Consider the following 22,316-nt stretch of genomic DNA (forward strand, 5'->3'; position numbering starts at 1 on the left):
TTATTTTTATTTTTTTATTTCACCTTTATTTAACCAGGTAGGCAAGTTGAGAACACGTTCTCATTTACAATTGCGACCTGGCCAAGATAAAGCAAAGCAGTTCGACACATACAACAACACAGAGTTACACATGGAGTAAAACTAACATACCGTCAATAATACAGTAGAAAAATAAGTCTATATACAATGTGAGTAAATGAGGTGAGATAAGGGAGGTAAAGGCAAAAAAAAGGCCATGGTGGCGAAGTAAATACAATATAGCAAGTAAAACACTGGAATGGTAGATTTGCAGTGGAAGAATGTGCAAAGTAGAGATAGAAATAATGGGGTGCAAAATAAATAAATAAATAAATAAATACAGTAGGGGGAGAGGTAGTTGTTAAGGCTAAATTATAGATGGGCTATGTACAGGTGCAGTAATCTGTGAGCTGCTCTGACAGCTGGTGCTTAAAGCTAGTGAGGGAGATAAGTGTTTCCATTTTCAGAGATTTTTGTAGTTCATTCCAGTCATTGGCAGCAGAGAACTGGAACGAGCGTCGGCCAAAGGAAGAATTGGTTTTGGGGGTGACCAGAGAGATATACCTGCTGGAGCGCGTGCTACAGGTGCTGCTATGGTGACCAGTGAGCTGAGATAAGGGGGGACTTTACGTAGCAGGGTCTTGTAGATGACCTGGAGCCAGTGGGTTTGGCGACGGGTAAGAATTGAACCCTGTGGCACCCCCATAGAGACTGCCAGAGGCCCGGACAACAGGCCCTCCGATTTGACACACTGAACTCTATCAGAGAAGTAGTTGGTGAACCAGGCGAGGCAATCATTTGAGAAACCAAGGCTATCGAGTCTGCCGATGAGGATGTGGTGATTGACAGAGTCGAAAGTCTTGGCCAGGTCAATGAATACGGCTGCACAGTATTGTTTCTTATCGATGGCGGTTAAGATATCGTTTAGGACCTTGAGCGTGGCTGAGGTGCACCCATGACCAGCTCTGAAACCAGAGAAGGTATGGTGGGATTCGAAATGGTCGGTAATCTGTTTGCTGACTTGGCTTTCGAAGACCTTAGAAAGGCAGGGTAGGATAGATATAGGTCTGTAGCAGTTTGGGTCAAGAGTGTCCCCCCCTTTGAAGAGGGGGATGACCGCAGCTGCTTTCCAATCTTTGGGAATCTCAGACGACACYAAAGAGAGGTTGAACAGGCTAGTAATAGSGGTTGCAACAATTTKGGCAGATCATTTTAGAAAMAAAGGGTCCAGATTGTCTAGCCCGGCTGATTTGTAGGGGTCCAAATTTTGCAGCTCTTTCAGAACATCAGCTGACTGGATTTGGGAGAAGGAGAAATGGGGAAGGCTTGGGTGAGTTGCTGTGGGGGGTGCAGTGCTGTTGACCGGGGTAGGGGTAGCCAGGTGGAAAGCATAGCCAGCCGTAGAAAAATGCTTATTGAAATTCTCAATTATAGTGGATTTATCGGTGGTGACAGTGTTTCCTGTCCTCAGCGCAGTGGGCAGCTGGGAGGAGGTGTTCTTATTCTCCATGGACTTTACAGTGTCCCAGAACTTTTTTGAGTTTGTGTTGCAGGAAGCAAATTTCTGCTTGAAAAAGCTAGCCTTGGCTTTTCTAACTGCCTGTGTATATTGGTTTCTAGCTTCCCTGAAAAGTTGCATATCACGGGGGCTGTTCGATGCTAATATCATGCTTCTTTAGACCTGTCTAATATAAATCATGGATTTATTGTGAAGGTGTAGGCTATATTACATGGATTTATTAGACTTTTTAAAATGTAGATGTTCCAAAGGTCTGCATCAGTGGCTTGTGTAGCCAGGAGATGCTAAATGTGTTTATGTTAATTAACAGTAAATTACTGTGACCGCCACAGCCCTAGATGCATCTACAAATTCAAAGTTTTACACAATATTGTATCATATTTGATGAGTTATTGGCTTGTCCGTCCACAGAGTCAATGTGCTGTAGTCTCTACAACTGGACGCTCGGATCACACTGGCCTAAGATGTCCATGCACTGGATGGTCTGAGGGATGCACTCCTGTTGGACTGATAAACAAAACATTTGGTCAGTGGTAGGTCTTTTTCAATGCTGTATCATCATCTTTATCTGGACAGAAAACACATTGATTATCATAACATAAGCACACATTGGAGAATGTGGCAAGTGGTCCCTCAACACCCAATCCTCATGCCTCATTGTTTGTTCTTGTTCCCCATTCAACAGTCTGGCCTTTCCTCTTCTGCCATGGTGGATGAGCTTCCTTTCCTAGTAAATACATGGCCATTTCTTTTTCCCACCGGAAAACGGCAGCTGCAGACACGGTCTGCCCATCTGAAAGAAAAAAAAAAGAAAAATTACTTTTACTAGCTAGCTAAGTTGATTCCTAAAATGGTAACATGTACAGTATATTAAAATACAATAACCCACAGACTTGTAGTGACCAAAAAAGTGTTAAATCAAAATATATTTTGTATTTGAGATTATTCAAAGTAGCCACCCTTTGACTTGATGACAGCTTTGCACACTCTTGGCATTCTCTCAACATATTTTAGACGAATCTAAAATATGTTGAACACTTTTTTGATTACTACACGATTCCATATTGTTATTTCATAGTTTTGATGTCTTCACTATTATTAAGCAATTTAGAAAATAGTAAAAATAAAGAAAAACCCTTGAATGAGTAGGTGTGTCCAAACGTTTGACTGGTACTGTATACTACTGTATTTCTGATTCTGATTCTCAAGAGGAAAGTTAAAACCCTCAGCCGTGAGGTCACTGAGGAGGACCAACAGTGATAAGGGAGGTTGTATGAAAGGGACTGACATGCAGGGATGGAACATAACATTTTGGGCACTGTCCAGCAGACCAAGATTTCTACTAGCCCGGGTAACATTCAAGTCCTAAATCTGTGGCATGTGAAAATGTCACTGCTATGTCAGTCTAGTTTGGCAGATTGTCTACTAGCCCAGTGTGAAAAGTACTGGACTCGGGCTAGCTTAATCCATCCCTGCTGACATGTATAAATCTTCTTTGGGATAGGGGGGCGCTGTTTTCACTTTGGGAAAAAATCGTGCCCAATTTAAACGGCCTCGTACTCTATTCTAGATCGTACAATACGCATATTATTATTACTATTGGATAGAAAACACTCTCAAGTTTCTAAAACCGTTTGAATTATATCTGTGAGTAAAACAGAACTCATTTTGCAGCAAACTTCCTGTCAGGAAGTGAAAAATCTGAAATCGAGGCTCTGTTCCAGGGCCTTCCTATTCATTTGCTTGAAATCTATGGATATACACGCCTTCCACTAGATGTCAAGAGGCAGTGGGAGGTGGAATGGGGTGTCTAGCTTGATCTGAGGTCGAACAAGAGCTCTTGGAATGACGTGACCCCAAATTTCCTTTGTTCAGCAAGGCGCGGGAAGGAACCCTGGATTGCCTTCTGAAAAGCTTTCGGTATAGACGGCTAATATCTCCGGCTTTGATTTTATTTGATACATGTGATAATATCATCGTAAAGTATGWTTTTTCAATATAGTTTTATCAGATTATTTAACGTTTATCGGGAGTTTTGGCGTTTTCCGTTCTCTGCGTTTGGTGAAGATGGACAACTTCGCGCCACTTGGCTAGCTTTGGTTGCTAATTCGACAGGAGAAGAGGACATTCTAAAACTAAACAACGATTTATTCTGGACAAAGGACTCCTTGTACAACATTCTGATGGAAGCTCAGCAAAAGTAGGAACCATTTATGATGTTATTTCGTATTTCTGTGGAAAATGTTTAGTACTATTTTCCGCCCTCATTGCAGGCGCTGTCTCGCTATAACGTAAGCTGTATGTCGTACTAAAGTTATTTTTAGAATTCTAACACGGCGATTGCATTAAGAACTAGTGTATCTTTCATTTGCTGTACAACATGTATTTTTTAGTAAAGTTTATGATGAGTTCTTTGATTAGATTAGGTGAGTGTCAGAAATATATCCGGATAATTTTGTGCAGTTTGGCTACGTATTCACATTGTAAAACCACGATTTGTACCGCTAAATATGCACATTTTCGAACAAAACATATATGTATTGTGTAACATGATGTTATAGGACTGTCATCTGATGAAGGTTGTCAACGTTAGTGAATAATTTTATATCTTTTGCTGTTTTTTTGCGATCGCTACCTTTGCGGTGAATGAATGCGGTTGTGTGGTTGGCTATTGTGGTACGCTAATATAATGCTATATTGTGTTTTCGCTGTAAAACACTTAAAAAATCTGAAATATTGGCTGGATTCACAAGATGTTTATCTTTCATTTGCTGTACACCATGTATTTTTCATAAATGTTTTATGATGAGTATTTAGGTATTTCACGTTGCTCTCTGTAGTTATTCTTGCTGCTTCGGTGCTATTTGTGATTGTAGCTGCAATGTAAAACTATGATTTATACCTGAAATATGCACATTTTTCGAACAAAACATAGATTTATTGTATAACATGTTATAAGACTGTCATCTGATGAAGTTGTTTCTTGGTTAGTGACTAATTCTATCTCTATTTGGGGGTTTTGTGCAAGCTACCTGTGCTGTGAAAGAAATGTCTGTGCTTTTTTTATTTGGTGGTGAGCTAACATAAATATACGTGGTGTTTTCGCTGTAAAACATTTTTAAAAATCGGACATGTTGGCTGGATTCACAAGATCTTTCATTTGCTGTCAAGATCTTTCATTTCAAGATCTTTCATTTGCTGTATTGGACTTGTTAATGTGTGAAAGTTAAATATTTCAAAAAAAWAWWWWTTGAATTTCTTTTTTGAATTTTTTCCACATTTTCAGTGGAATGTGGGGGGCTAGACAGGATAACTGACTTCACAGGTCATTTGATTAGTCATGCACAACAGATGCACTCGTGGAACAAAACCATTTGTTTTCTATGTCAAAATATTGAGCCCACAAGTCCTTTGTGAGCTAGCTAGCCAGCTAGTTAACCTTAGCTCACTGTTCGTGTGGTCAGACTTTTCCCCAGACCCCACATGATAACTAGTGAATATTTAACATGAGCTAGTTAGCACTAATCACTAACGTTAGGCACATTCGCTAGCATGTCGCCGCCTGTCAGGGAAGTCCAACGACACCACGTTAGCTATATCCTGGCAAGCGGTACCAGAGTGCCAAGTCTAGGACAAAAAGGCTTCTCAACAGTTTTAACCCCCAAGCCATAAGACTCCTGAACAGGTAATCAAATAGCTACCCGGACTATTTGCATTGTGTGCCCCCCCCCCAACCCCTCTTTTACACTGCTGCTACTCTCTGTTTATCATATATGCATAGTCACTTTAACTATACATTCATGTACATATGACCTCAATTGGCCCGACCAACCAGTGCTCCCGCACATTGGCTAACCGGGCTATCTGCATTGTGTCCCGCCACCCACCACCACCTCTTTACGCTACTGCTACTCTCTGTTCATCATATATGCATAGTCACTTTAACCATATCTACATACTACCTCAATCAGTCTGACTAACCGGTGTCTGTATGTAGCCTCGCTACTTTTATAGCCTCGCTACTGTATATAGCCTTGCTACTGTATATAGCCTCGCTACTGTTTTTCACTGTCTTTTCATTTCTTTACTTACCTATTGTTCACCTAATACCTTTTTTGCACTATTGGTTAGAGCCTGTAAGTAAGCATTTCACTGTAAGGTTTACACCTGTTGTATTCGGTGCATGTGACAAAAACTTTATTTGATTTGACATCATGACTACACAAACCGTGAACTAACATTAACTAGCTGGCTAAATCAGAGTTGTCAAAATTAAAAAGGCCATTATGCTAGCCTATGCTGATTTTCTTTTTACTTGTAAGTATAGTAACATGTGTTGTACACGTAACTAGTCAGGGGATATCTAGACAATTTTTAAAAGCATCTAGTTAACCACAGATCTTTAACCTAACCAAAATAGCTTGTTAGCAGCTAGCAAACAGGGCTTACCATATCCCACAGCTCCAGCAAAGCCTCTGTGTGGAGGATTTTCCCACCTTGGGCTTTGAGTGTGTAGTACTTTCTTTCTGTATGATAGCCACATTAGCATTTCATTTTTGTGGGTAATTACAGGCAAATATATTGATAAAAGTTACCTTGTCCAAGAGAAATTTGCTCAGTTATCAAAACGTCACGCCAGGGTAAGCCTACACAAAACACAGCCCTTATTTTAAGTGTTTCTAAAATCCCCTATGGGAAAAATTAATGGTGGAAAAACGATTGAAACCATTTTCCTGTTTAACTGCTAGATTTTATGGGAATTATGACACCTCCACTGTGGGTCTCTATTACACACGTTAAACTTATTCCATGGATCCCTTGGCCAAAAGTAGTTTAATCTGTTGTTAGTATTATTCATAAAAAAAATTACATGTAAAACATATTTTGAGATATGGCCGTACCTCCACGGACCTCTCCCAACTTTGAGAACCTCTGAAAGCTGACTGCTATCGCATTGGTGTCTATGGGAGTGCCATCCCCTTAAGCAGACAACGGTAAACGGCCTGATTGAACTATCTTCATTTATCCACCATCTTTGATGAAACTCACACTCGATCACTCGGTGCTCTTTTGAGCGTCCTGGATGAACCAAGAGCTGTGTTGTTTTTCCTAACTGGCTGTCTGGCACAGGAGAAATGGTAGCTAGCTAGCATTCTGTGAAAAATTGTCTAACGTACGACTGTGATTATCTGATCGAAATAATGAATTTACTACCATCAAACGCACATGGGAACGGACTACTGTACGCGGGATTCAACCAGGATCACGGTGAGAAATTGTTTCTTCATCGAAATCTTCTTTGGTTGCCAGTTCTGTCGTCGATGCCATGCTAACGACGTTTTGAGGCTGGGCTGTAATGCTGCATTCATAACCAAGTGGGAAGGTGGTTATTACCAGTTGTGACGTCGGAAAGCAAGCTAGATCTACTTTAAACATTTTTTTACCTTTATTTAACTAGGCAAGTCAGTTAAGAACAAATTATTATTTACAATGACGCCCTACCCCGGCCAAATCCTAACGACACTGGGCCAATTGTGCGCCGCCCTATGGGACTCTGAATCACGGCCGGTTGTGATACAGCCTGGAATCGAACCAGGGTCTGTAGTGATGCCTCTAGCACTAATATGCGCCATTCAGAGTTTCCTAAAGCTAACTAATTTCAGTTAGCTTCACATTCCAGCTCAGGATTCATCCATACTACGACGGTGGATATTGCACCTCCGCCTGCCGCTAACTCTAGCAGGCTTGTAACTGCCTGTACATGTCGCACATGGCTAGTCGAATGCCGAACTCGTCATTGAGACAATGCTAAAATATCAATTATTGGGTGAGTCAGTGCCACATTTTCATTTGTGCCTAAATACAAATGAAATAAAAGTTATCTTGCAAGTTCAGCAGGCTATGGTGTGAAATAGACATTTAGAAGCACTGTCTTTATTTTATTACTTATTATCGCTGGTGCCATCTTTGTATTTATTATGATCCCCATTAGTTGCTGCCAAGGCAAAAACTATATTTAATGATGATGCAATCTTTGCAAGAGGGAGGGAATCTGATTTAATTGCTCCTCAACTCACAGCTCAGTCATTTCATTCAGGGTAAGTGGAGTTCGCAATGAGTTAGCCTGCCCTGGAGCAGGTTTGTTTACCTGGCTAAAAGGTGATCCACTTTCGTATGGCCGGTTATCCCGAGTTGAACTCAGTTGACCAAAGTTACCTCGCCAGCTCCTCAAACCTGCTTCTTGGATAACCCTCTGTTGGATGCATTCACGTGCTTTGACTCGTTAACAAACTCAGATTTGCTAATGGCCAACAATCTGTGTCAACCATAAACTAAAAGTACAGCTGTCATGCTTGTAAACTTATTATATGTTCAAAAAACGTATTAATGTATTGCTTTTTATAAATAATGTTTTATTTAACCTGCCAAAAATTCAGTTCTCAATGTAATTTCCTGACTAGGTAAGGTCAGCATGTGGAGCTCAGAGATGATAGACGAGTTTCCCACTGGTAATTACCAGTAGGAGGGGCGTTCAATTTGGGTTGTCAGTCGTATGTGGTAAATACCACCTTCCCACTTGGTTATGAACGCAGCATTACACCTAAGCTAGTTTGCTAGTTAGTTATGTCTAGCTAACGTTAGCAATATTCAGTTGTTGTGAAATACAAGTGATTGGATTATCATTTGAGCAAACTAAATGGTATTACATGTAACTCTGATCTTTAATCATATTAAGAGCTAAATATCATGGATATGTTGGGCTCTCACGTTTAGATTTTAATAATACGCTAGCATCAGCTAACAACGAAACGTTAGCTAGCCGGAAATACAGCTGTGGGGGGGTTCTACTGTTCCACAAGATAGCGCTAATGTTGTGGCTAACGTCAAATAAACATCTATTAATTTACAGTTACAGTAGCTATATCCTTGCAGGGTTGTAACATTTTATACTTTTTATCTCTATGGTTAGCTAGCTAGCTAATTTAGCTACATATTTAACGTTATATGGAACAAATTATGGTTATAACAAATCTAGACCTGCCCCCTTTATCTGTGGTTAGAACTTTAGTTTGACAACTGCTAAGATACTACTAAATAGATTACTGTACATCAAAAGCTAGCTCAAGCTGTGAGTATGATGATCCATTGTTTAGTTAGTGAGTGTAGCCCTAGACTTGGCAGGGGAAAGACTAATTATGTTTTACACATCAAACTTGGTCAAGTGCACCACAAACCTTCCTTTTTAAACTCATAACATATAAATAATTTTTAATTTTAGATGCAGAATCAGATAGTACAATTTCATGACAGACATGTGACAGGTACAAGCTTGGTACCAGTGTGTGTGGGTCGGGTGTAGGAGTGGGTGGGTGGCCCTAGTCAGCTTTTCTTCACTGAGCAGTGAATGAATGGGTCTCCCTCCAAACAAAGCAATGACTGTTAGCTAGTATTCAAACACTGCTCAATGTTCACTGTGTGCGCATTCCTCACAGGCAACTTCAGGTTACTGGAGTAGTAGGACATGCTCCAAATCTGATAGGAAAGAGAGAACCTGACTGGAAGCATAGACTGTCCTTAGTTTATCTCCCTCATAATCGTAATGTCTTTGAAGATGGATAAATATTGTGGTTATTCATTCACTGTGAATTTGGACCTAGCTTTGATCAGGGTTGTTTTAACCACTGGTATTGTCTGTCTGTCTGCTCCTTTCAGGATGCTTTGCTTGCGGAATGGAGAATGGGTTTAGAGTGTACAACACAGATCCACTCAAAGAGAAAGAAAAACAAGGTAAATATATGTAAAAAATAATTACTGTTTTCAGCGAATATGAAACATAACATCATAATTAGAAGTGTATCAAACATACCCTTTTTGATAATCATGATTCATTATAATGTGCTTTTTTCCACGGTTTACTGTTAATCAAAAGTTATTGTGTAGCCATTTTGTTATGTAAATAAACTCAATGGGTCACTAGCATTGCTTGCAGTAAATCGAGGCCATTCTGCTGCACACAGGGACACAGCATTGTGACAGCGAGAGCCAAGGTACTTCCTTCCTGCTCCTGCTGTGTGTGAGATGAGATGGATCTGTCTGTCTGTGGCTGGGTTGGTGCTCTGGTTGGATGAGGAGGGCTATATGAGGAAGTTAATCATTCCGCCACTGAGCCCTGCACATGTGACTCCTCACATGACCTGTCCAAAGTCACAATAGGAAATTACTCACTGTCTTTAGTACTGTAGGGAAAGGATTAGCCTATAGTATAGGCCAGGGATGGCCTAACCTGGTTCTGGAGGGTTGCTGCAGGGTGTGCAGGCTTTTGTTGATATGGGTCTAAATAACACCAGGACTACAGTCATTTTTATTACAGTGATGCATCATGCATGCTGGAAAGGTTTGCTTTAATATGCAGATGGAGTGAGGAGTTGTTTGCTATTTAGTAAAACTTTGAGATATTAAAACTATTTAAATTCTTATCAGGGACGGATCTTTCTAGTAACATTTATAGATCTTATTGGAATAATGGTTTGGATAATTGTGGTGGTTTTTGAGGCGACACCCTTGATTCTCATTGGCTCAGTTTACTCGCCACCCACCAGATTGACAGCTTAATGGCCAATGAGGTGATTGTATGTGTCTTCCAGAGTTCATGGAGGGCGGGGTCGGGCATGTGGAGATGCTGTTCAGGTGTAACTACCTAGCGCTGGTTGGAGGAGGGAAAAAGCCAAAATACCCACCTAACAAAGGTATGGCGTTTACTGTGTGTGTGTGTGGTTCTTGTGTTGAACTTTCCGTCACATATGTAATATGAGCATTAGAAATAATATATTTTGGAACCCCCAAAATGATCTCCTAGTGATAGACTTTTCCATCACAGTGACCTTATCTAGTTATTTCCTTACATTGGTCTGGCACTAGAGACAAACGTCATCATGTCATGTTGGTCTTGTCGGTTGTAATTCCCACCATGTCCTCTGATGCTTTCCTCTAGTGATGATCTGGGATGACCTGAAGAAAAAGACGGTTATAGAAATTGAGTTCTCCACTGAAGTCAAAGCAGTGAAGCTTCGAAGGGACAGGTACGAACACTTCCCACCCTTTTTCTTCCCTTAATGTGTCTCTATCAGCAGTGTTGCGTGCCAGTACAAATGAAGTAAGAAGTTAGTACCACTTTAACTCCCTCTTGAAGCATTTACGACCAACCAGGAATGCAATCTTTTGTGTTTCACACTGCCGGGATTGATTTCATCATCAATGGCTGCTCCTTCAGGAGAATTTTGACACAATGACACAGCAATCTGGTTGGAAGTATTGTAGTGCACTGTATAGGAAACAGTGGTGTAAAGTACTTAAGTAAAAATACTTTAAAGTACTACTTATGTAGTTTTTMGGGGTATCTACTTTACTATTTATATTTTTGCCTACTTTTACTCCACTACATTCCTAAGGAAAATAATGTACTTTTTACTCCTTACATTTTCCCTGACACCCAAAAGTACTACTTACATTTTGAATGRTTAGCAGGCGTTGGCGCGAGCGAGCAGTTTGGATGAAATGATTGGATGACCTGTATGTGTACATTTATTTTGCAACGCTCGCGCTTAACGTGAGCGGTGTGGTCAGCATGTTAGGCACAGAACCTGTTAGTCTAATTCACACATTTATCAAGAGAACATCCCTGGTCATCCCTACTGCCTCTGATCTGGCAGACTCACTAAACACAATATAAGGAATGTGAAATTATTTATACTTTTACTTTTAATAAAGTATATTTCAGCGATTACATTTACTTTTGATACTTACAGTTGAAGTCGAAGTTTACATACACTTAGGTTGAAGTCATTAAAACTCGTTTTTCAACCACTCCACAAATTTCTTGTTTTAACAAACTATAGTTTTGGCAAGTCGGTTAGGACATCTACTTTGTACATGTCACAAGTAATTTTTCCAACAATTGTTTACAGACAGATTATTTCACTTATAATTCACTGTATCACAATTCCAGTGGGTCAGAAGTTTAGATACACTAAGTTGACTGTGCCTTTAAACAGCTTGGAAAATTCCAGAAAATGATGTCATGGCTTTAGAAGCTTCTGATATGCTAATTGACATAATTTGAGTCAATTGGAGGTGTACCTGTGGATGTATTTCAAGGCCTACCTTCAAACTCAGTGCCTCTTTGCWTGACATCATGGGAAAATCAAAAGAAATCAGCCAAGACCTCAGAAGAAAAATTGTAGACCTTCACAAGTCTGGTTCATCCTTACTTTTACTGAAGTATGACAATTGGGTACGTTTTCTACAACTGATAGGGAATAGGATATCATATGACATTTAGCTTAAGTTACATCACAGAGAGGGTGGAGATGGTACGAGTACAGTAATAACTGGCTGGGGTTGCACTCCCTCTTCTTAAAGCTGACGAGACCAGGAATACGGCTGCGCCGTCACACGCATGTAGATGTTGTCCATCCACACCAGACGCGATCAGGACACGCACTATATTAATTTGGGGACAGGTCGAAACGTAATTTAGCTAGCTAGCTGTTGCTAGCTAATTTGTCCTGGGATATAAACATTGGGTTGTTATTTTACCTGAAATGCACAAGGTCCTCTGACAATTAATACACAGATAAAGGGTAAACCGAGTTAGTTTCTAGTAATCTTTCCTCCTTCAGGATTCTTCTCTGGAGTTTATATGGCGGTTGGCAACCAACTTTAAGGTGCATTACCACCACCAACTGGACTGAGTGTGGCCCTCAGTTCATCTTTCAATCACTCACGTGGGTACATGCTCCTAAAAACCAATGAGGAGACGGGAGAGGCGGGACTTGCAGTGCGTCATGCGTCAAAAATAGAATCAAGTTCTATTTTAGAGCCTAGCTACGCAGACGCTCGTTGGCGCGAGCGAGCAGTTTGGATGAAATGATTGGATGACCTGTATGTGTACATTTATTTTGCAACGCTCGCGCTTAACGTGAGCGGTGTGGTCAGCATGTTAGGCACAGAACCTGTTAGACTGGCAGTAATTGCATAGTACTGTATCGTTTCCAACCAGTTACTATGTCATAATCCAGTAATGGTATACATTATAGCTCCTTGGTGCATTGAGATGGCTGAATTATCGGACTACTCAGGAATTGTTTGAACAGTAATGAATGTTAAGATGTTCACCTTTTAGGTAACATTAAAGGGAATGTCAGAAGGTAATATGTTGGTGTCAGGAGTAGTGAAATGTTTTCTTACCAATGTTTCCCCATTAGTTTGCTGTATGTTAGTGGGCCAGATCTCTCCCTTTTCTCAGTCTTGAGCCTAATGTTTGCATCTCTCTGATGTCCTCAGGATCGTGGTGGTCCTGGACTCTATGATCAAAGTGTTCACGTTCACCCACAACCCTCATCAGCTGCATGTGTTTGAGACCTGCTATAACCCCAAAGGTCAGTACTACTACACAGACAGTCCAGCTACTGTCTACTGCAGCTCTCWGATTCCTATCCAGCCTGCTAGATGCATTAGACACGCCCATCATTTAAGTAAACAAACCATTTTCACAAGAATGTTAAATAGTTGTAATGTGTCCTAGCTTCTCTCTCTCTCTCCCTTTCTCTCCGCTAAATATATTGGACACACTCATAATTGATGTAAACACACAACCCTCACAAGAGTGTTACATGGTTGTAATGTGTAGCCATCGACACATTCGCTCTGTCTCTCTCTTGCTCTCCTCTTTTCTTTCCTCTCTCTCTCTCTCTCTCTCTCTCTTGCTCTCTCTGTCTCTCTTTCTCTCTCCATGACTGTATCCATAACTTCTCTCCCTCCTCCCCCAGGTCTGTGTGTGCTCTGTCCCAATAGTAACAACTCTCTGCTGGCGTTCCCGGGGACCCACTCTGGGCACGTGCAGATCGTAGACCTTGCCAACACAGAGAAGCCTCCAGTGGACATCCCCGCCCACGAGGGGGCGCTGTGCTGCATCGCCCTCAACCTGCAGGGAACCAGGATAGCCACTGCCTCCGAGAAAGTAACCCTTTTAACACTACTCCTGGGCTTAGACAGTGCCTTAAGCCTTTTAGATCTAGCATTGGTTGTCCTTGTTGCTTGTAGATTAGGGGTGACCAACTCCCAACGCTMTGTCTCGGTGCCTTTGTTTACTTCTCTCCAGGGGACCCTGATCAGAATATTTGACACCATGGCAGGCCACCTGATTCAGGAGTTGAGGCGAGGGTCACAGGCTGCTAACATCTACTGGTGAGAACAACCAACCTGGGTCTTTTCTTCATCTGGAGTTAGATGTGAGAAATGCTCTAAAGCCGGGTGGACGCTACACGACTTTCTAAATCCTGACATTAAACAACCGTCTTTCCTCTAGTTTTTTTTGTGTTGCCAACATAGTGGTGGGCACACTAAACCATGTGGCTTGGTCTTGAGGTTTCTCGCTCCCGRGCTGTCTCGCGAAAACAATGATGTGGTTAGATTTAACGTAGCTACGAACTGTGGCTCAAAGCAGCCTCAAAAACGTTCAGTCAGACATTCACGCTTGCCATACAGAGTTGAAATATCGAGCTAACATTTTGAATTGAATAACATTGCTTGTGAACTTCAGAGCTGTAGCGATTTGACACTTTGGCTTTTAGTAAAGGCGAGTACAAATGCATACTAGTAGTAGTCATCGCTCTGCTTGAGAGTACACATTCTGGGTGGTGCAAAACAACGTCATCATCTCACTGGCTTCTTCTCTGGTGAGCTCTCATTGGCTATTGCTGAATACCGCTCTCAAACCGCATTACCGGGGGCAAACTACCCGCCCTCCAGGACACCTACAGCACCTGATGTCACAGGAAGGCCAAAAAGATCATCAAGGACAACAACCACCCGAGCCACTGCCTGTTCACCCCGCTATCATCCAAAAGGCGAGGTCAGTACAGGTGCATCAAAGCTGGGACTGAGAGACTGAAAAACAGCTTCTATCTCAAGGCCATCAGACTGCTAAACAGCCATCACTAACACAGAGGCTGCTGCCTATAGGCATAGACTAGAAATCACTGGCCACTTTAAGGAATGGAACACTAGTCACTTTAATAATGTGAACATATCTGGCATTACTCATCTCATATGTATATACTGTATTCTATACTATTCTACGGTATCTTAGTCACTTTAATAATGTTTACATACTTGGCATTACTCCTCTCATATGTATATAGTGTAGTCTATACTATTCTACTGTATCTTTGTCTGTTCCGCTCTGACATTGCTCGTCCATATGTGTATATAGTCTTAATTCATTCTTACTTAGAGTTGTGTGTATTGGGTATATGTTGTGTAATTTCTTTAGATATTACTGCACTGTCGGAGCTAGAAGCACAAGCAATTCGCTACACCCGCAATAACATCTGCTAATCACGTGTAAAATTTGATTACGACATGTCTGAAAATATAAGCACGTCTGAAACTGTTCAGAGACGAGGTCGGTAGCCTTCAGATTGCGTCTTTGACCCGCTCACATTAAACAAGCATCGATGACGGTCGCGTGCCCCGAGTAGGCAACGACATGGTGATTTTGTCTCCCCGATCTCAAACTTGTATGGGACAGCTAAATCYTAGCCAAAATCGTGTAGTGTACACCCGGCTTAATGTTTACATTTTAGTCATTTAGCAGACGCTCTGATCCAGAGTGACTGACAGTTAGTGTACCTGTTTTAAGGTTGCTAGGTACGATAACTACATTTAGTAAGTAAGTTGCTGTGATAGTCCTGTTTGGTAACTTATTTCCCCTCCCCAGCATCAATTTCAACCAGGATGCGTCCCTCATCTGTGTGTCTAGTGACCACGGTACAGTCCACATATTCGCTGCAGAGGACCCCAAGAGAAACAAACAGTCCAGGTCGGTCTGAGCCAAACATTTAACCTTTCTCTGCACTGTCAACTTGATCTCTTAACCGAAGTCCAAATTCTGCAACATTGATCAAAAGTGTATGTCGTGCCTTGTTGCACATGTGGTCAGAGATGAGTGGCAGTGGTGATGAAGCTCTTTTTGAGAGAGCTGTCTTATTGACTGTTCTAGGATATACACCCTGTTTGGAGGATTAACTTCAAAATGAGCACATTGTTTTTCAATGTTAATCTTTAAACCAGCCACCATTCCAAACCCATTCTCGAATCCTTACCAGTGCTTCCTGTAATTCCAAACCCATCCCTGAATCATCTGTTGTTTCCTTTTATTCTTAGCTTAGCCTCGGCCAGTTTCCTTCCTAAGTACTTCAGCTCCAAGTGGAGCTTCTCCAAGTTCCAGGTTCCATCAAACTCGCCGTGTGTGTGTGCCTTCGGAACAGAACCCAACTCTGTCATAGGTGAGTAATGCGTGTGTGTATGCGAGGTAGTATCTCTCTCTGAGTACTTGTTTGTGTTGGCAGACCTCTGGAACAGAGCCCAGTGCAGTCATGAGCTATACATACTCCAGCTACTTCCTGCCAAGTGTTTATAGACAGATTCAGAGTGACATTTCTTCCATATTGACACATACAGTACCAGTCAAAAGTTTGGACACACCTACTCATTCCAGGGTTTTGCTTGATTTTTACTATTTTCTACATTGTAGAATAGTAGTGACGACATCAAAACTATGGAATAACATATATGGAATCATGTAGTAACCAAAACAAAGTGTTAAACAAATCAAAATATTTTTTACATTTTGAGATTCTTCAAAGTAGCCACCCTTTGCCTTGACAGTTTTGCACACTCTTTGCATTCTCTCAACCAGCTTCATGAGGTYGTCACCTGGAATGCATTTTAATTAACAGGTGTGCGTTGATTTGTGGAATTTCTTAATGCGTTTCAGCCAATCAGTTCTGTTGTGACAAGAGTGTGGTGGTATACAGATGATGGCCCTATTTGGTAAAAGACCAAGTCCATATTATGGCAAGAACAGCTCAAATAAGCAAAGAGAAAAGACAGTCCATCATTACTTTAAGACATGAAGGTCAGTCAATCCAGAAAATGTCAAGAACTTTGAAAGTTTCTTCAAGTACAGTCGCAAAAACCATCAAGCGCTATGAMGAAACTGGCTCTCATGAGGACCGCCACAGGAAAGGAAGACCCAGAGTTACCTCTGCTACAGAGGATGAGTTCATTAGAGTTACCTGCACCTCAGATTGCAGCCCAAGTAAATGCTTCAGAGTTCAAGTAACAGACACATCTCAACATCAACTGTTCAGAGGAGACTGTGTGAATCAGGCCTTCATGGTCATATTGCTGCAAAGAAACCACTACTAAAGGACACCAATAAGAAGAAGAGACTTGCTTGGGCCAAGAKACACGAGCAATGGATATTAGACCAGTGGAAATCTMTRRTTTGGTCCGCTGAGTCCAGATTTTTGATTCCAACCGCCGTGTCTTTTGTGAGATGCAAAGTAGGTGAACAGATGATCTCTGCATGTGTGGTTCCCAKCATGAAGTATGGAGGAGGAGGTGTGGGAGTACTTTGCTGGTGACACTGTCAGTGATTTATTTAGAATTCAAGGCACACTTAACCAGCATGGCTACCACAGCATTCTGCAGCGATACGCCATCCCATCTGATTTGCACTTTGTTGGACTTTCAACTGATTTTCGATCAGGACAATGACCCAACACACCTTCAGGCTGTGTAAGGGCTATTTGACCAAGAAGGAGAGGGATGGAGTGCTGCATCAGATGACCTGGCCTCCACAATCACCCAACCTCAACCCAATTGAGATGGTTTGGGATGAGTTGGARRGCAGAGTGAAGGACAAGCAGCCAACAATTGCTCCGCAAATGTGGGAACTCCTTCAAGACTGTTGGAAAAGCATTCRAGGTGAAGCTGGTTGAGAGAATGCCAAGACTGTGCAAAGCTGTCATCAAGGCAAAGGGTGGCTATTTTGAAGTATCGAAAATATTTTTTTTAGTTTTTACACTTTTTTTGGTTACAACATGATTCCATATGTGTTATTTCATAGTTTTGACGTCTTCACTATTATTCTACAATGTAGAAAATAGGAAAAATAAAGAAAAGCCCTTGAATGAGTAGGTGTGTCCAAACTTTTGACTGGTAGTGTATATTATTGTTGACTTGACACCACTTATTTMATTGTTTTATTGTTGACACCATTGACTCATTTTAAACTGAGCGGGAAACTGTGTTCAATTTATGGATACTTTTCTATAAAAAAAGTTTATTTTGGTCTCTTATTGTGACCTCTCTCTCTCTCCTCAGCCATTTGTGCTGATGGCAGCTACTACAAGTTCCTGTTCAATCAGAAGGGGGAGTGTTCCCGAGACGTCTACGCACAGTTCCTGGAGATGACAGACGAGAAGATCTGACCTTTCACCCTACCACCTCCTGCAAACGGACAGACGTGTACATGGCGGATGGGTTTATTTTCTGGAGCAGGAGGACGAGGGGGGATGGACAGAAGGAGGAAAAGGAGGAGGAGATGATGTCTCTGCTCACCCAGTGCTGATGGACTCTACATGGAGGAGCGTCAGAGGGAAGGTGAGAGAGACACCATCTCGGAAACAACAGAGGAATGAAAGATGGACCGAGAGAAATCAGGACTGAGTGCCCTCTGACAACCTACTTAAAGACTCCCTGTACAACTACAGAAAGACAGGGGGACGAGAACACTCTAACYGATGTCACCTGGGCCTCCTTGTCCTGCTAGTCCGAGGACGAAAGAGGGAGACTTTCTTTTTAAAGATGTCTTCCGTGAAATGTACGATGATCAGGCGGTTATTTTTTAAAGGTGTATAGCGTTGATTCTAATAGGTAGATGCATAGAAAACAAATATTGTCAACTAACACCACCTAATCTAACTATAGGGAGTGCCTCTGAGCTGAATCGAGAGTGGAGTGTGTGTATATACTCACATATATACAGAGTGCATTCAGAAAGTTTTCAGACCCCTTCACTTTTTCTATATCTTGTTACGTTACAGCCTTATACTAAAATGTATTAAATAATTTTTTCCCATATTATAATCTACACACAATACCCCATAATGACAAAGTGAAAACAGGTTTTTAGAAATACCTTATTTACATAGGTATTCAGACCCTTTGCTATGAGACTCAATCAAGCTCAGGTGCATGCTGGTTCCATTGATCATCCTTGAGCTGTTTCTACAACTTTATTGGAGTCCACCTGTGGTAAATTCAAATGATTGGACATGATTTGYAAAGGCACACACCTGTTTTATATATTGTCCCACAGTTGAGGGTGCATGTCAGCAAAAACCAAGCCATGAGGTCAATGGAATTGTTTGTAGAACTCTGAGACAGGATTGTGTCGAGGCACAGATCTGAGGAAGAGTACCAACACATTTCTGCTGCATTGAAGGTCCCAAGAACACAGTGGCCTCCATTATTCTTAAATGGAAGAAGTTTGGAACCACCAAGACTCTTCCTAGAGCTGGCCGCCCGGACAGACTGAGCAATCGGGTGAAAAGGGCCTTGGTCAGGGAGGTGACTAAGAACCTGATGGTCACTCTGACAGGGCTCCTCTGTGGAGATGGGAAAACCTTCCAGAAGACAACCATCTCTGCAGCACTCCACCAATCAGGTCTTTATGGTAGAGTGGCCAGACGGAAGCCACTCTTCAGTAAAAGGCACATGACAGCCCGCTTGGAGTTTGCCTAAAGGCACAAGATTTTCTGGTCTGATGAAACCAAGATTGAACTCTTTGGTCTGAATGGCAAGTGTCACATCTGGATAAAACCAGGCACCATCCCAATYGTGAAGCWTMGTGGTGGCAGCATCATGCTGTGGGGATGTTTTTCAGTGGSAGGGACAGGGAGACTAGTCAGGATCGAAGGAAAGATGAARGGAGCAAAGTACAGAGAGATCCTTGATGAAAACCTGCTCCAGAACGCTCAAGACAGACTGGGGAGAAGGTTCACCTTCCAACAGGACAACGACCCTAAGCACACAGCCAAGACAACGCAGAATTGGCTTCGGGACAAGTCTCTGAATATCCTTGAGTGGCCCAGCCAGAGCCCGGATTTGAACCTGATCGAACAACTCTGGAGAGACCTGAAAATAGCTGTGCAGCGACGCTCCCCATCCAACCTGACAGAGCTTGAGAGGATCTGCAGAGAAGAATGGGAGAAACTCCCCAAATACAGGTGTGCCAAGCTTGTAGCATCATATCCAAGAAGACTTGAGGCTGTAATCTCTGCCAACAAAGTACTGAGTAAAGGGTCTGAACACTTATGTAAATGTGATATTTTGTTTTATTTTTAATACATTTGCAAAATGTGTGTAGATTGAGGGGGAARGATTTAATCTATTTTGGAATAAAGCTGTAATGTAACAAAATGTGGAAAAAGTCAAAGGGTCTGAATACTTTTCAAATGCACTGTGTGTGTGTATATATACAAATTGCATGGGTGGGATTTCACAAGGTAAGGCCATTGAGTTGGTAAGAAAAGTTTGAAATAAATATTTATTTCAATCTTCATACAGTTGAAGAATTGAGTCAGTTTAAAAGTTCCTATTTTTATATGAACTTGATATTAAAAGGCTTTCAGAGTATTTCCGGTGGTTATCTGGTTAACCTCAGTGATTCCTCTTGGTGAAACACCACCCTGGTAGAGCTAGGTTTAGCTTTTACTCACTGTATAAACACAATGAATACGCCAGACTGAACATATGTAACTTACTGCATAGACTGTACAGAATAGAAGACATTTTCTGATTAACAAGTGTTATTGTTTCACTCTTCCTGCCATTTTCATGTTGCTGTGTGTGTGTGTGTGTGTGTGTATGTATGTGCAATATTCTTTACAGTACGAGTCTACATGAGGATGAGGTGAATTAGTTACAACTCCTAATTAGTACCTATAAGCCGAACCAAAAACACTGATTTTGGGCTAGATTCAATCCGATTGCCCCTATTCGGCTATGAACCTTTTAAAAGCAAGATTTCCGTGTTCGCAGAGACTGCATTCACGGTAAACGCTGCATATGTCGGTTCAATSGGAAATGAATGTCAATCACGCTATAATGCAGCTCTTCCGTGGTCCGGATTGAATCTAGGCCCAAGTACTTTGATTAGGATGAAAACTCAATGTAAAGCTCAAAACTCAGAAACTTGATCAGTCTCCGATGAGATTTTGAATAACGTACATCTTCTTAACGGATACTCACAGACAAGCTTAATTTCGTTCAGGTTTATCATACATCCGTTCATGAATTAATACAACCGTTTTCCCAGAGCCAAGCCTTCCCAAGTCATTGTGTGAACTGATTGACTGTTCTGCCATGATCACAGTGAATAGAAAATACAGTTTCCACACCCTTTGCTTACATAAAAATATATGATTTCAAGATTAAGGGCTCGATTCAATCAGATCCGCTTTAGCCGACATCTGCATAGTGGTTGTTTTGGCGGTGTCGGAGGTGGGACTGCGATAGAGCTGTCAAATCCACAAGCGTCTCCTGCCATTATACTTAAAGCGGACATTAACATTGGCTGCATGGTTTACAAGTTCTAACAGTGGAATGTGAAATACGCCTTGATTAGGATGATAGAAATCCTCATGATTTAGTTTTCCATTTGAGCGTGTATAGCCTACACTATCCTGTTCTGAACTTCTATCGTGAATGGAGCGGTGGGCTTCGTGACAATGATCGTAAGAGCAGCTGCTCAGTTTGACGTCTCCGACTCAGCTCCACCGCCAAAACATCCACTGTGCGGGTGTCTGCGACGCTTGATCTGATTGAATCTAGGCCTAAATTTCAATCTGAATTAAACCAAAATCCACCTTCTCTTTGTGTGACAATGTACACCCATTCCTTTCTGGTGAGGTTTAGTTGGCTGGTGTAGTTTGCCCATGGAGAGAACTCTTCTGCTTGTTCACCATGGTCGGCTTAAGCAAATTTCTAGCATAAATTCTAATCTACATATGACTTAATGTGTGGATCTACAAGCAGTATTAACTTTAGAAGCCATCTTATGTTTGTCACAGCATCGGCTCAAGCTTATTGGGTCATGTGCATGACCTTACAATGTATTGTTTAGTGTATTTGTCATTTGTTCCGTTAAATCTTAACTTTGTACCAATGTACATTTCTCTGTGTTCAATGGGAACCACTCTGAATGCATTTCATGTGTTGCTTTCTGCTCTGATTGTGCAAGTGGAATTCACTCACTACATGATTGTAAAATCCTGCATTTAAATTTGTGAATAAAACATCAGGTAGTGTAGGTGACTTAGTTTGGGGTAGTGTGATCTGTTCGTGTGTGAAGGTTACTTTAGAAGGAAACATGCTTGCTCCATAAACTCCAAGACAGCTCTTATCCCTTTTAGTGTTTTTTTATTTGACCTTTTATTTAACTAGGCAAGTCAGTTCAGAACAAATTCTTATTTTCAATGACCGCCTAGGAACAGTGGGTTAAACTGCCTTGTTCAGGGGCAGAACAACAGAGTTTACCTTACCTCGGGGATTCGATCTTGCAACCTTTCGGTTACTAGTCCAACACTAACCACTAGGCTACCTGCCACCCCGTGTTTGCAGCTCTAAAGTAGTAGTAGTAGTACTATGGTAAAGGATATGGTTTTCAGGCAGTTAAAATGTCAGTATATGGACATAAGTGATCCAGTTGGTTCTGTTATCCATTACATGAGAGCTCCATGTGGGGGAAGGTTGTTGCCAGATCCAAATGGCTCCCTATACGGTGCACTACTCTAAACCAAGGCCATAGACTCTGGTCAAAAGTAGTGCACTATATAATGAATAGGGTGCCCTTTCAGATGCAGCC

General features: G+C 41.5%; 1 protein-coding gene and 1 long non-coding RNA gene across 4 annotated transcripts; one reads left to right on the forward strand and one right to left on the reverse strand.

Moving 5' to 3' along the window:
- Nucleotides 1-4: 4 nt before the first annotated feature.
- Nucleotides 5-6,881, reverse strand: LOC111967855 (uncharacterized). The gene is made up of 3 exons (XR_002877801.2): nt 6,752-6,881; nt 5,987-6,063; nt 5-2,330 (listed from the first exon to the last, which is right to left on the reverse strand). It is a non-coding gene; the product is annotated as an uncharacterized lncRNA (long non-coding RNA).
- wdr45b (WD repeat domain 45B) lies at nt 5,014-21,770 on the forward strand. 3 transcript variants are annotated; one of them, XM_023993266.2, is made up of 11 exons: nt 5,014-5,222; nt 9,251-9,325; nt 9,556-9,585; nt 10,183-10,284; nt 10,530-10,617; nt 12,881-12,975; nt 13,366-13,556; nt 13,698-13,783; nt 15,318-15,419; nt 15,764-15,885; nt 17,771-21,770. In XM_023993266.2, the coding sequence occupies exons 2-11, from the start codon at nt 9,268-9,270 to the stop codon at nt 17,875-17,877; spliced, it is 981 nt and encodes a 326-aa protein (XP_023849034.1). In that variant the 5' UTR covers nt 5,014-5,222; nt 9,251-9,267; the 3' UTR covers nt 17,878-21,770. The 3 variants fall into 3 exon arrangements, with proteins under 3 accessions (XP_023849034.1, XP_023849032.1, XP_023849033.1); XM_023993264.2 differs by lacking the exon at nt 5,014-5,222 and adding an exon at nt 6,598-6,805; XM_023993265.2 differs by lacking the exons at nt 5,014-5,222; nt 9,556-9,585 and adding an exon at nt 6,629-6,805.
- The last annotated feature ends 546 nt before the right edge of the window (nt 21,771-22,316 follow it).

This window comes from Salvelinus sp. IW2-2015, linkage group LG8 (genome assembly GCF_002910315.2).
Source record: "Salvelinus sp. IW2-2015 linkage group LG8, ASM291031v2, whole genome shotgun sequence".
In the NCBI taxonomy this organism is placed as follows: domain Eukaryota; kingdom Metazoa; phylum Chordata; class Actinopteri; order Salmoniformes; family Salmonidae; genus Salvelinus; species Salvelinus sp. IW2-2015.

Excerpts from the sequence above, each read along its gene's own strand:
- wdr45b (XM_023993264.2), top strand. The coding sequence starts at position 6,739 with ATGAATTTACTACCATCAAACGCACATGGGAACGGACTACTGTACGCG. Across the intron at positions 12,976-13,365 it reads GACCTGCTATAACCCCAAAG|GTCTGTGTGTGCTCTGTCCC; the intron begins GTCAGTACTACT and ends CTCCTCCCCCAG. Across the intron at positions 13,784-15,317 it reads CAGGCTGCTAACATCTACTG|CATCAATTTCAACCAGGATG; the intron begins GTGAGAACAACC and ends TCCCCTCCCCAG.